At 41.0% G+C, this 13,028-nt stretch overlaps 1 protein-coding gene across 1 annotated transcript in view; it reads right to left on the reverse strand.

Annotated features, from left to right (window-relative positions):
- LOC121856930 (aminopeptidase N-like) overlaps window positions 1–13,028 on the reverse strand; it is a 33,067-nt gene that overhangs the window by 5,761 nt on the left and 14,278 nt on the right. Inside the window, exons 6-13 of the mRNA XM_042352690.1 lie at window positions 9,713–9,890; window positions 7,789–7,972; window positions 6,968–7,124; window positions 6,700–6,781; window positions 2,593–2,770; window positions 2,196–2,349; window positions 1,220–1,399; window positions 433–575 (exon numbers count right to left, since the gene is read on the reverse strand). Of these exons, the coding sequence (XP_042208624.1) occupies window positions 433–575; window positions 1,220–1,399; window positions 2,196–2,349; window positions 2,593–2,770; window positions 6,700–6,781; window positions 6,968–7,124; window positions 7,789–7,972; window positions 9,713–9,890 (1,256 nt within the window). The remainder of the gene's footprint in view (window positions 1–432; window positions 576–1,219; window positions 1,400–2,195; window positions 2,350–2,592; window positions 2,771–6,699; window positions 6,782–6,967; window positions 7,125–7,788; window positions 7,973–9,712; window positions 9,891–13,028) is intronic.

The raw sequence follows: 13,028 nt of genomic DNA on the forward strand, positions 1-13,028 counted from the left end.
GTACTGTACCTGTATAGTACAATATATAATTGACTTATTATGGGTACTCCTCAACATGCCTGTGTATGAATTTAGGAAACTTTTAGAAAAGCCAAACAATTTCATCAGGCTTGTGGCTTTACAGTTGGATGGTTGCATAAAATTAAGTTACATCATAATGCATTAACTACCTTAAGACAAGTGGTGAGCAACACTGTGAAGGTTACATTATGTTCTGACCCCAATCTCTGCTTCATGTTTCTAAAACCTATAAAATATCTAAATTCCACACACTACTTGGTCCAAAGGATTATGGATATTTGATAGTCTAATTAATTTTCTAATCTTATAAACACTTATAAATAATCTTCAAATAGTCTTCCATCCTTACTAAATAACTAGTTACATGCAAGAAGCAAACCTCTAAAACGAACTTTTGTTCCGTAAACATACCCTGAGAGCTCCATACCCTGCAGCACGCTCAAACATATTAATAAGGTAGCTGAAGGAGGTGAGGGCAACTCTCCAGGGCACAAAGTCCTCCTCTTTCTCTAAATAAGTAGTTGCTGTCAGCACTGTTGAGTAGTCTAGCAGACCTAGATTTATAAGAAAACACTGCATTTAGAATCAGGTATCACAAAGTACATCAACAAACCATGAATTAATGTAAAGGCTTTAACAGCTACTAAAGATCAAGGTGATACAATAAACAATGGAGAAATTGCTGAAGAAAATATCTGAGTAAACCATGAGAGATTTTGTGAATTAACAGGGTTTTTTAATACAGGTACAAAGGGTGCCACTGATATCCAAGTCCCCCCCCCCCCCACCATAACTCTAGACAGTGATTAGAGCAAATGTAGATCATTGAACACTTGTGAGATATTATTGTCATAATTATATTCTCCTACCAACTTCTGTTAAAATACTGTACATCACTGTTAGTGTGATTCATTGTGTTCAAAGTTCCTGGATGCATGAATGGATGGACAGACAGACAGAGAGATGGACACTTAGATGGAATTAAAAATACTTAATAAGGATAAACAGACACACTTTACACCCCCAGCTGAGGGTAACACAAGTCACAGAAAAGATTGAATTTGAATGCATCTCTAAGAAGGGTCACTTCTTATAGATAAAGTCACATCATCTAACTCATCATAACAAAGTTTTACAATATAATCAAACACAGAGCCATGGTCACCTTTAAAACTACTGTATCTGCATGTGGACTCACCTGCTTGTGCCAAGTTGAAAGCATCATCCAGTAACTGGGCACGGTTGGCCAGATGAATGGCTTTGTGGTCACTGGCCAGCTGACCAGTGAGGAGTTGCCAGGTGATACTATCATAATTAACTCTGTAGTAACCTGACACTTGGACATTGACAATGACCCAGTGTGTCAGGTTTGGTAGTCCTGTTAATGAGTAAAATACAGTATAGAAGAATATTACTGTGCTCAATTTAGTACATACCCATACTGTGAATTACCATGAAGAGTACCAAATAATTAGCCTGAATACCAAGGTTGCACTTATTACACGGAACGTACAAGTTGAGCAAATGAAAAAAGTTCAAGTTAAGTGTGATGTACAGTACTGTACCAACACACTGCCCTACAGTATAAATATTGAGATAACAATATTGTTAAATGTAAGAGGATGCAAATTGGTTGTATCAATAAAAAGAAAATGTATTACATGTTCCACTATGGCAAAGACACATCATTAACTGAAACCAAATATATTTATGTTAACAAGGAAGTGAATTTCTCAGATCACTGTGGGACGAAGGAGACAGTAGCTAATAAACTACTAGGACTTATATGAAAATCTTAATTACTTATTCTCTTTACCACTAATCAGCTCTCCGGTCAGTCAGGCAGTTGGTCATTTCTCTGTTACATTATAAAATTTTGTGATTAGCACTATGTGTGAGCTCATTTAAAACCAGACTTGACCAGCAGTGGCACATATTTAAGTACAGTAGCTACATTTAACAGTCCATACATGTCCAGTACTTGCTGACAGTGAGGAACAAAACAGACCAACCAGCTAAGAGGCTGACAAGTGGAGAGAAAATAAGTAAAATAAACAAATTAATTATTACCTAGAGAAAAAGCATCCACCTTACTTTTTCTGCACCAATTCTGTAGTGGTCATCTGTGTTAAACCAGTTCACTACCTATAATAATGGAAACAAAAATAATATACCTGAAATTTCCAGAGGCTTTCTATCTTGGGCCATCCAGAATTTTGGGTTTGTCTGTTGAAAGTTTGGATTGTTCTGGGTGGTGTATGATATTGGCACCCACCAACCTGGCTGATTGCCAGAGGTCTTGTTGATTTCCCCAAGATAGAACCATTCCTAAAATACATATATGCTGTACTGTACACATGTGTCCAGTATATGGTTATGGATGACTAATTTCATATAGATATACTTTTACTTTACTTTTTACTTTTATCCTCTTCGCCACTGATCAGCTCGTTAACCGCTTGGGCGATCGGTCACATCTCTGATTACTTTAACAGATTTGGTCATAATAATAAAAACATTTCAGTGTTTCATAAAAGGAATGCTGAGGATGTTTACTAGTACTGTAGGTACCTGTGTGAGAGTAGCAGTTGTATCATTCCTCATAACAGAGATGACAGGGTATCCTGCCTGAAGTGTCCAGCTATCCATGATAGTTTTGACGGTGAGATCTACGGGCAAAATACCATCTTCATGAGCTGCTTCTGTCAGATGCTGCCAGAGATCATCCTGTTCAGCATTGTCAAACTTGCTGTTGATGAATGTAGATTTAAGTTGGCAGGAACGACACAGCTATGCTTCATCTACAGCTACAGCTATGCTTCATGTTGAAAGCAAACAAGGACTACAGTAATACCCCGCTTTACGCGGGTTTTTTACGCGTTTCTACATTTACGCGGTAACCCGCCAGAACCGGAATATTCACTTTACGCGGTGCATCTACTCGTATACGCGGGAAGTGGCGGGGGCAGGGTGCGCACAAGGTCGCCCAGTCATCAAAACATTACCGAGTTCTTCACCCGCCACCCACCACAGCCAGCCCAAGTCAGTGATAGTGAGGATATGGACTTATATGGACCTTGAGGGGTTTGACAAAGAGGCCCTGCAAGCCTCTGTGGTGGATAGTGATACAATTGATACAAGTGATACAGGTGAGGGCCAATAATCTGCCCTCTGCCTCGGAACCAACCCCCCATCCCCGTGTGCCCAGCCATCTTTTCTACTAATGTAACTGTTAAAAAACCTAATACAGTAAAAGTCCAAAAATCCGGATGCCAGAAATCCGGACCACCTGAGAATCCGGACTTTTCGAAAACTCAAACTTAACTTTTTTTTTTTTTTTTTAGCTGGCTTTTGTGTGCATGCGTGAGCGCCACAGCTGCACAGCGACCACGCGGTCGCCACTTAAAACGAGCTATCAAACTGTGACAACGTATGTAATTTTGAATCCTACTCATTCCATTTACAGAGTACTGTACAAGCCCATAATAATCACTGGGGAACACACTTTCGGTTGCATGAGTTCTGACACTTGATTCTGGTAGATTTGAGGTCACAGATTCTGAAAATGGCATTCGTTTGTGCAGATCAGGTCTAGTTTTGATGCTACGCGGCAATTTACATATCAGGTCACAGATTCTGAAAATAGCAAAGGGAGGTAATAAGCATTTAGTTTACATTCATCAAATATAATTCTTAATTACATCAGTGCGTCAAATATAGATTTGTGTGTGCACTAGTGTGTGCATTATTATTTTATTTCATTAAAACAATTATTTTATTTCTTTTCCAGGTGTGATCATTCTGTAAACAGTGTTGACTTGAATCAAAGGAAACATGGCCTCTATAGCAAGTAGAAGGAAATGTGTGACGTGCCCGGATTCATTCTGCTATATTTGTGGTGCATTCACAGCTCCAAAGCAAAAAAGGAACATTAGTGAATTTGTGAAGAGAGCTTACTTTTCCTACTTTAAAGTGAAACTTGGAGATCAAGACAAACCATGGGCACCGCATAAGGTATGTCATTCCTGCGAAGAAAACTTGCGTCAATGGACTAAAGGAAAAGACAAAATAACATTCGGTATTCCGATGATATGGCGTGAGCCACGGGACCATGTCACAGACTGTTACTTTTGCATGACTCGTGTTGCTGGTTTCACTGGTAAAACTCGTCATCTTATCACATACCCTAGTCTAGATTCAGCAATCAGGCCTGTGCCCCATTCAGATGATGTTCCAAAGCCTATCTTCACTCAACTTGCTTCCGTTGAATCTGACAGTGAATATGACACTGAGGTCACAGAGGAGTCAACTAACAGAAATAGTGACTCAGATTTTGCAGGCATATCAACAGAACCGCAAACATTTAGCCAAGCAGAACTCAATGACTTAGTTCGAGATCTGGGTCTGTCTAAAAAGCTGTCAGAATTGTTGGCTTCACGGTTAAAAGATAAAAACTTGCTGAAAATAGACACAAAGGTAACATTCTTTCGCAACAGAGAAAAGAACCTCTTACAGTTCTTTGATTCTAAATTTGACTTCGTCTACTGTTGTGATATTTCTGGATTAGTCACCGCGATGGGAGCTCCAGGTTATGATCCGAAAGAGTGGCGCCTCTTTATAGATAGCTCTAAGCGGAGTCTGAAGTGTGTTTTATTACATATAGGCAACATCTTTGGCGCAATACCCATAGGACACTCAGTACACCTGAAAGAAAAATATGAACACATCAAAACGGTTTTGGAGCTACTCAAATATGAAGAACACAAATGGATCATCTGTGTTGATCTAAAAATGGTCAATTTTTTGCTAGGACAGCAAGGTGGGTATACAAAATTTCCTTGCTTTATCTGCCTCTGGGACAGCAGAGCCAAAGACAGACACTGGATTCAGAAGGAATGGCCAGTTAGGGAAAGCCTCAATGTTGGGGAAAAGAACATCATTTATGAACCCCTAGTGGAACGTGAAAAAATTGTTTTCCCGCCCCTTCACATCAAGCTGGGCCTTATGAAACAGTTTGTCAAGGCGCTCGATACTGACAGTGACTGTTTTAAGTATCTGTGTGAAGTGTTCCCTGGTTTAACGCTAGAAAAACTCAAAGCAGGTATTTTCGACGGCCCTCAAATTAGGACGCTGATTAAAGACCAAGCCTTCACTCAATCCATGACTGATGTTGAGAGAAATGCATGGGGAGCATTCGTTTCTGTTGTAAGGAACTTTCTTGGAAACAGGAAATCAGAGGACTATAAAAAGCTCGTTGAATCTTTGATGGAAAGTTTCCATGTGTTAGGTTGCAACATGAGCATTAAGATGCATTTCCTGAACAGTCATCTTGAACTGTTTCCGGCAAACTTGGGGGACGTGAGTGATGAGCAAGGTGAACGCTTTCACCAGGATATCAAAGTCATGGAAGACAGGTATCAAGGTCGCTGGGACATTCACATGATGGCGGACTATTGCTGGAGCATTCAGCGAGACTGCACTGAGAGGCGATATTCAAGACAGTCCATTAAACGCAAGTTTGTGCCTGAATAAATCTGGCATAGTTCACAAAAGCAACTGATGAATCCAAAATATGCTTGTCAAGGTAAATAAAAGTAATTAAAAATTAATTCTACGTGTTTGGTAATTCCTCTCTGTGTGCTGGTTTAGATTTATAGCAGTAGTATATGGTAGTCTAACTATATATAGTAGTAAATGGTAGGTAACTCACCGCAACAAAACTAGACCCGATAGAAAAAAACCGGTGCCATATTTGAAATCAGTGACCTCAATTTACCCAGAAACAGGTCTCAAAATGTATGCAACTGACAAAAAGTTTAATTTTGTTCCCCAGTGAATGGCTCCTAAAGTAGATAACTTCGTTGTGTGAAGAGAAAGAAGAACACTTTGAAATTGAGTGACAAACTTGAAATAATTAAGAAACTAGAACGTGGTGTGAGCAATACTGTTCTAATGGAAACATATAACATTGGAAAGTCTACAATTTATGATATAAAAAAGGCAAAGAATAAAATTTTAGAATTCACAGCTTTATCTTTAACACTGCTCTTTTAGATAAATGAAGCATGCTATATTTGCTAATGAATAAACTATCAAAATGTACCTGTTCATCTCTTCTTTATTTCTCCTGAAATTTGAATTTTAAAAGTACTGCCTGAGAATCCGGAAAATCCGAAAATCCGGACCGACCCAATCCCCAAGCAGTCCGGATTTTTGGACTTATACTGTATTATTGATATTTCTCTTAATTACTAATTGTGTGTGCATACCATCATAAAATGAAGAAGTTATTTTTACTACAAAGTTGGTATTGTGTCTGAAAAAGTGGAGTTTGGGGACGGCCCAGTCTCTATTTCAATTAATCCCATGTTTTGTTGTTCACTTTACGCGGGCCTCCGTGGGTTCAATTGACCGCATAAAGCGAGGTATTACTTTACATTAAAATGTGGTACAGTATTACACACCAGTAACAATACTGTAGTAGTTACTGTGATGCATGTCAAGTAACACAATAACATCACATAAACTTCATTACTTGTGCCAACAGGGTCAAGTGAGTTGAGTGTCTCCTAATTATATATATTGGCAGCAGAACTCATGATAAAAAAATAAGACAAGTTTATATGAAACATACATCCACCTGACAACATAACACCACTAAACAATAAAATAACTTACAAAGCATTAAGGCAGTTTGTGATGCCCTTCCTAAAGGTCACCTCTGACAAGAAGCGATGCATCATCCATATAATAGAAGCACCTGAGGAGAGAGGGGCAGTCAGTCACAGTTTGTATTAAAGATGGGTGTAAATCAATGCTGAGCTCATGAAGGGCAGATCCAGGGGAGGGAGGTCCTGGGGACACAAACACACATATACACAGTGTCATGCCAAATTTGAAACCCTGACACAACCCCTTTAAGACATATTATAACAAGGTATTTTACCTTTTTTGTATGATATTGTATCAAATATCTCGCTGATATCATCTGGATGGTTGACCTCTACATTGATGGGGTGTGACGACCGGAGATTGTCGAGCTGCAGGGCTATGTGGAGATTGCTTGTCAAGAACTGCTCCATGATGCCCCACGTTGGTTCAGCCTACATAAACATCATAATAAACATTTAGAAATGTCTTGATAACCACATTCAAACAGTACATAGACATGCCTTTAGTTATTACCTTCCCCAATTGCTGTATGTGTAAATTATCTCAACTTTTCTTTTTTTCCCCCAAGAAATTTTAAGTTTCACTTTTTAACTTACTGTACTTCTGAATTCATAATAATCCATTCTTCAGTTACCTCCCCACCCCTTCCTCATGATATCTTACAGGTTCTACCTTTCAAAGGACCTGGTCTCTGGTAACCTATCATAAGTGATCTATAGCAGCCAAATAACTTAATATAAACTGGCCCAAGATACCCTAACATTACTTAACATATTCTAGCCCTAACATAACCCAGTGTACTTTAACCTAATTTATTTTAGTCATAACATATTTCAACATAATCTAACATATATTAGAACCAATATAATCCAACTTGACCTAATCTACTACATCATTAACATCTAACTTACCCCCAATATAGCCTAACTTCTAACCAAATCTGCTTTAACATAACTTAACCTAACCAAATCTACCCCTACAATAACATAACTTACTCTAACCTAATTTACCCCTAAGAAAACCTAAATTAACCTAACCAAACCCACAGTCATAGTATGGTCTAAACCTCACATTAATAAACTGAGTCATACTCACAGCATTCAGCCCCACAAAGCCCATAAAAGTAGCAAAACCCTCCTTGAGCCAGAGGTCTGACCACCAGACCGGGGTAACCAGGTTCCCAAACCACTGATGGGCAATCTCATGGGCTAAGACATGACCCAAACTCTGCTTGCTTTCTGCTGAGGACTTATGTGGATCATACAGAAGTGCAGTTTCCCTGGAGAGAGAAAGTGTCAAATGAGCAGGTCAGTTTGTAACTATCTAACACCCTCTTACTAAAATTATTGTAAATACTGTACCTGTATATACAGCAGGTATGGCAATTCATGAAACAAAAGGTGCTGGATGTTTGGACTCAGATCCTGGAACGTGGTGGCAATATCGATAACATATATCTGGACTCTTTACTTATATCCTCTTTGCCACTGATCAGCTCGTTAGCTGCTTGGGCAGTCGGTCACATCTCTGATACGCACTGTTGGCAGATAATGGGCATGCACTGGCTCCTGAATATATCGGAACCTGCTCCAGTGTTGGTCAAGTGAATGAGCTCACACTTGGAACCTTCACAATGCTCTGGCAGATTGTTCCAAGAGTTCACAATTCTCACTCCCCCCAAAAAATTTGCACTCCCAGTTTTCTGGACTTCTGGCTTCTCCAACCTTGAGTGTGACCCCTTGTGGGGCGGGCGTCCGCCAGCTCCAGGTACGTACATTTGACCAAGTAGTGCCTCCTGATATGCTCATACACTTCAATTAGGTCGCCCCTTACCTGTCTGTAGTATAAGCTAGGTAGTTGCAAACACTCCAATCTCTCTGGGTAACTGAGGTTCTGCAGAACAGGCACCAGTCTGGTGGCCCTCCTTTAGACATTTTCAATCAAATGACAGTCTCTAGCATACCTCGGGAACCAGCCAGGTTGACAGTACACCAGACAGAATGTGACAAACAACTTGCCAAGGCTTTTGACAGCGTCCCCCAAGAAAGGTTGAAAATTAAAATGGAAGGGTATGGAATTCAAGGGAGTGTCTAGAGTGGATCGAAGACTTCACAACTGCAAGCAGTGTGTGGTGATTACATGCCCAGTGCTTGCCAACAGTGCAAAAGAGACATGACCGACCGCCAAAGCGGCTAACAAACCGATCAGTGGCAAAGAGGATAAAAGTCAAAAGTAAAAGTAATGGCACAAAATCATAATGAGTGCCCCCTGACAAGCGAGGTACCACAGAGCAATGTACTAGGCCCATTATTTAACAATAGTTCGTAACTGAGACACGACCAGCCACTCAAATGGGTAATGATCTGATCAGTGGCAACGAGGATAAAAGTAAGTAAAAGAATATTATTGGTGGAATTGGAGTAAAATCAATAATATTAATAATAATAATAAAATCACAGGATTAAATAAAACATGAAAATTCAGGTTTGGCTCCAGGAGTCCTGATATTATTCTGGCACCTATGCGTGTGTCTTATACAACTACAGTACAGTGCAGTACTAGTGATGTAAACCTGTGGGCTGAAGGATTTCAGACAAGTCGAAAAATCATATCTTTTTTTTTATAATTTCCACATTAATGTTACATTCTAACTATCTTATATAGTTAAGGTATGGTAAAGACTCAAAGAAATTTAGAAGTCCTTTTAGAAATTATTTTTTATACTTTAGCTAACGGGTAATTATGTGCATACTATTTTCGGTGTTATTTTTGTGTGTTGACTGAATTCTTAGAGGACAATGGTATAAGCCTCGAGGATGATTACCTAAAGCCCTCTTCCTTCAAGGGCTATAATTTAAACTACTGTATCATCCTCAAGGGGTTACAACATAAAATCATCATCCTCAAATGGCTAAGTGGCCAGTTTAATGCTTTTTAATATCTCTGACCTCAAAGAAAATTCAACTTATGAGCTTCCAAGAACCTGTGTGATCCACTGGATATAACTCATAAGACTTACCTGTAAAGAATAAGCCCCCAATTTTCCATACCACGAAATTTAAAATCTGGTACACTTGACATATCCAGTTTAGGGAGTGGGAAGGGAATACTGAAATAATCCTCAAGGAAGGTGAGAATTGTTGGAGCAACATCACGAACATATGTGGCTTGGTCAAGGGCATCCTTGCGTGTCCAAACTGAAATAAATATTAATAACAATGTACAGTACTAACACAAATGTAAACAAACAGCTAAACAGGTGTATTAACATAACCTGTTTCTACATCCTCATGATTTTGTTGAACTTAAGAGTTATTATTAATCACACACTCTTATCATCAGCTTTATGCCTCATAATAATAACAGATATTTATGAATTCCTTTTTGACAGAAGCTGGCAGAAGACAGGAAGTAATGAAATATTCTTTTTACTTTTACTTTTACTCTCTTCGCCACTGATCGGCTTGTTAGCCGCTTGGGCGATCGGTCACGTCTCTTTTCATTTATATTCTTCACCAAAAGATCGGCTCGCTAGCCGCCCGGGCAATCGGTCACGTCTCTGTCACGCACTGTTGGCAAATACTGGGCATGCACTGGCTCCTGAATGTACCTGAACCCGCTCCAGAGTTGGTCAAGTCTTGTCTTGAAAGAGCTCACACTCGGTGCCGTCACCACACTCTCTGGTAGATTGTTCCAAGAGTTTACAACCCTCACTCCGAAAAAGTTTGCCCTCACGGTTTTCTGGACTTGTGGCTTCTTCAATCTTGAGCTGTGACCCCTTGTGGGGCGAGCGTCCGCCAGCTCCATGTAAGGATACTCAACTGAGTAGTGCCCCCTGAGATGCTTATACACCTCAACTAGGTCCCCCCTTGCCCGTCTGTAGTATAAGCTAGGCAAGTTCAGGCGCTCCAATCTCTCAGGGTAGCTGAGGTGCCGAAGTGCAGGCACCAGTCTGGTGGCCCTCCTTTGAACATTTTCAACCAACTGACAGTCCCCAGTATATCTCGGGGACCAGATGGGGTGACAGTACTCCAGATGGAGAAGCACTTCACTCCTGAAGATCGTCACGAGGGACGGACCGTCTAGATATCTGAACGACCTTCTTATAAGACCCAATAATTTATTTGCCTGATTTACCTTCTTCTCACAATGGCCCGAGTGTACTGCGCACCTCATTGTCATTCCTAAAAACCCGTTTTAATTCATATTACGCTACATAATATTCAAATCCACCGCGCTTGTAGAATCTCAGGAGAGACGTGTATTTCCCATCGGTTTTACCCTCAGGATCACTCTCAGTAAGTCCCGCTTTCGAACACAGTTGTCACTACGTTTATTGCACTCTCTACTGGCAAACGCAACCTTAAATTAGTCTGTTTAAATCAACTTTAGTAATTCGCCAGACCTTTGTCAACTGAGGGTCATCTTTGAATGAGTAACAGTTAGTTTGTTTGTGATTATTGTCATTGCGTGAGTAGCGATCACTGGCAACTCAGGGGTATATAAACTCAAGATGGCCAGGGAGCGCGTCCCCTGACGCTGCCCCGTTTGTCTCCAGGTCGAGGGTGGGCTAAATTGAAACCCACCGGTCGCTCGGAGCCGGTGGATACCCAGCAGTGGTCAATATAGGAGCGATGGCGCTGATTCGGCATGATTAATCGGCTCTACTCTACCTCGTGGGCCGAGGACCCCAAACCCACCTCGGGTCGGAGTGTAACCGACCACAACAGTAGTTGTTAGAGGCGCCAGTGCTATACCCTGGGACAGGCCTTGGAGTTATGGTCCACAGTGTGGTTGTATGTGTTTCTTACCAGTATGTTTATAAGAAATAAATCAATTAAGACATGTTATGGTTTCACTCTTCTTTACCCTTATCGATCTGGTCAATGGAAAACCTAACCCAATGCCTAGTCCACTCTGCCCGCTACCTAACGAGCTACATGCTGTCCAGAGGGGGTCTGGTGGCAGCGACCCTTAGAAATTAAGATTAGAGTTAAGTTATCCCCTTAGATTTAGTGACCCCAGAATCTGGCAGTATACGAGAACTTCAGCTCATTGTCAACATACACACCTAGGTCCTTCTCACACACAGTCTCAACTAGTGCATTTTCTTCATCCCGTTGGGACATATGATACGCCTCCTTACTGTTGGTACGCCCCAGGTGCATCCTCTTACACTTCGTGACATTGAATCTCAGCAGCCATTTCTTCGACCATTCCTGGAGCCCACAGAGGTCCTTCTGCAGCTCTTCACAGTCCACTTGGTTCTTAATTTCCCGAAATAACTTACCATCATCGGCAAACATTTGTATGGAGGAGTGGACAACGTCAGGCATGTCAATTATGAAACAAACAAACAACAGCGGGCCCAATACACTGCCCTGTGGTACCCCACTTGTTACAGGTACAGATGACGATTTCGTGCCATTAATCACCACACACTGCTTGCGGTCATGTAGAAAGTCTTCTATCCACGCAAGGACATTTCCCCGAATTCCGTACCCTTCCAGTTTGATTTTCAGCCTTTCGTGGGGTACACTGTCGAACGCCTTGGCAAAATCTAGGTAAATATTGTCGATATTACCACCCCGTTCTAGAATATGGGTCCAAATATCCAATACCTTGAGCAATTGTGTTAAGCAAGAGCGCTCCGGCATAAAACCGTGTTGGCAATCTTTTACAAGGTTGTTTCGTAGTAGATGTTCCATCGCTGCATCTCTGATAATACTCTCAAGTACTTTACATATTATGCTGGTCATGCTCACCGGTCTATAGTTGTTCGTGGAGTGACTATCGCCCTTCTTGAAGATAGGACTCACATAAACCACTTTCCATTCACTGGGGACCATTTGTTCATCCAGGCATTTATAAAATAGAATCTTCAGGGGCTCTGCAAGCTCGTTGCACAGCTCTCTTAGCACTCTAGGATGCACCATGTCAGGGCTGGGACTCTTATGGACCTTTAGCCTGGAGAGTTTATTTCTAATACCCTCTTCTGTGAACACAATGTGGGTCAGTGCTGTGTCGAACCGTCTGTCATCAAACGCAGGAAGGTTAGTTGCATCCTCTCTTGTGAACACTGAGGAAAAGAAGCTGTTCAATGCCTCAGCTTTATCCTGGTCAGAATCTGCGTAACTACCATCTTCAAGCCTCAGGTCTGATACTCCTACTCGCGTTTTCAATTTCGACTTTGCATAGCGGTAAAACGCCTTTGGGTTTGACTTGACCCCGCGTGCAACCAGCCTCTAGAACTCCTTTTCAGCCCTCCTACACTCTATCTTTGCTTGGTTTCTGGCTCTTGCATACATCCTCCTGTCTTGCTCATCGTTTGACCC

Source organism: Homarus americanus, unplaced genomic scaffold (genome assembly GCF_018991925.1).
Source record: "Homarus americanus isolate GMGI-L3 unplaced genomic scaffold, GMGI_Hamer_2.0 scaffold44060, whole genome shotgun sequence".
Lineage (NCBI taxonomy): Eukaryota > Metazoa > Arthropoda > Malacostraca > Decapoda > Nephropidae > Homarus > Homarus americanus.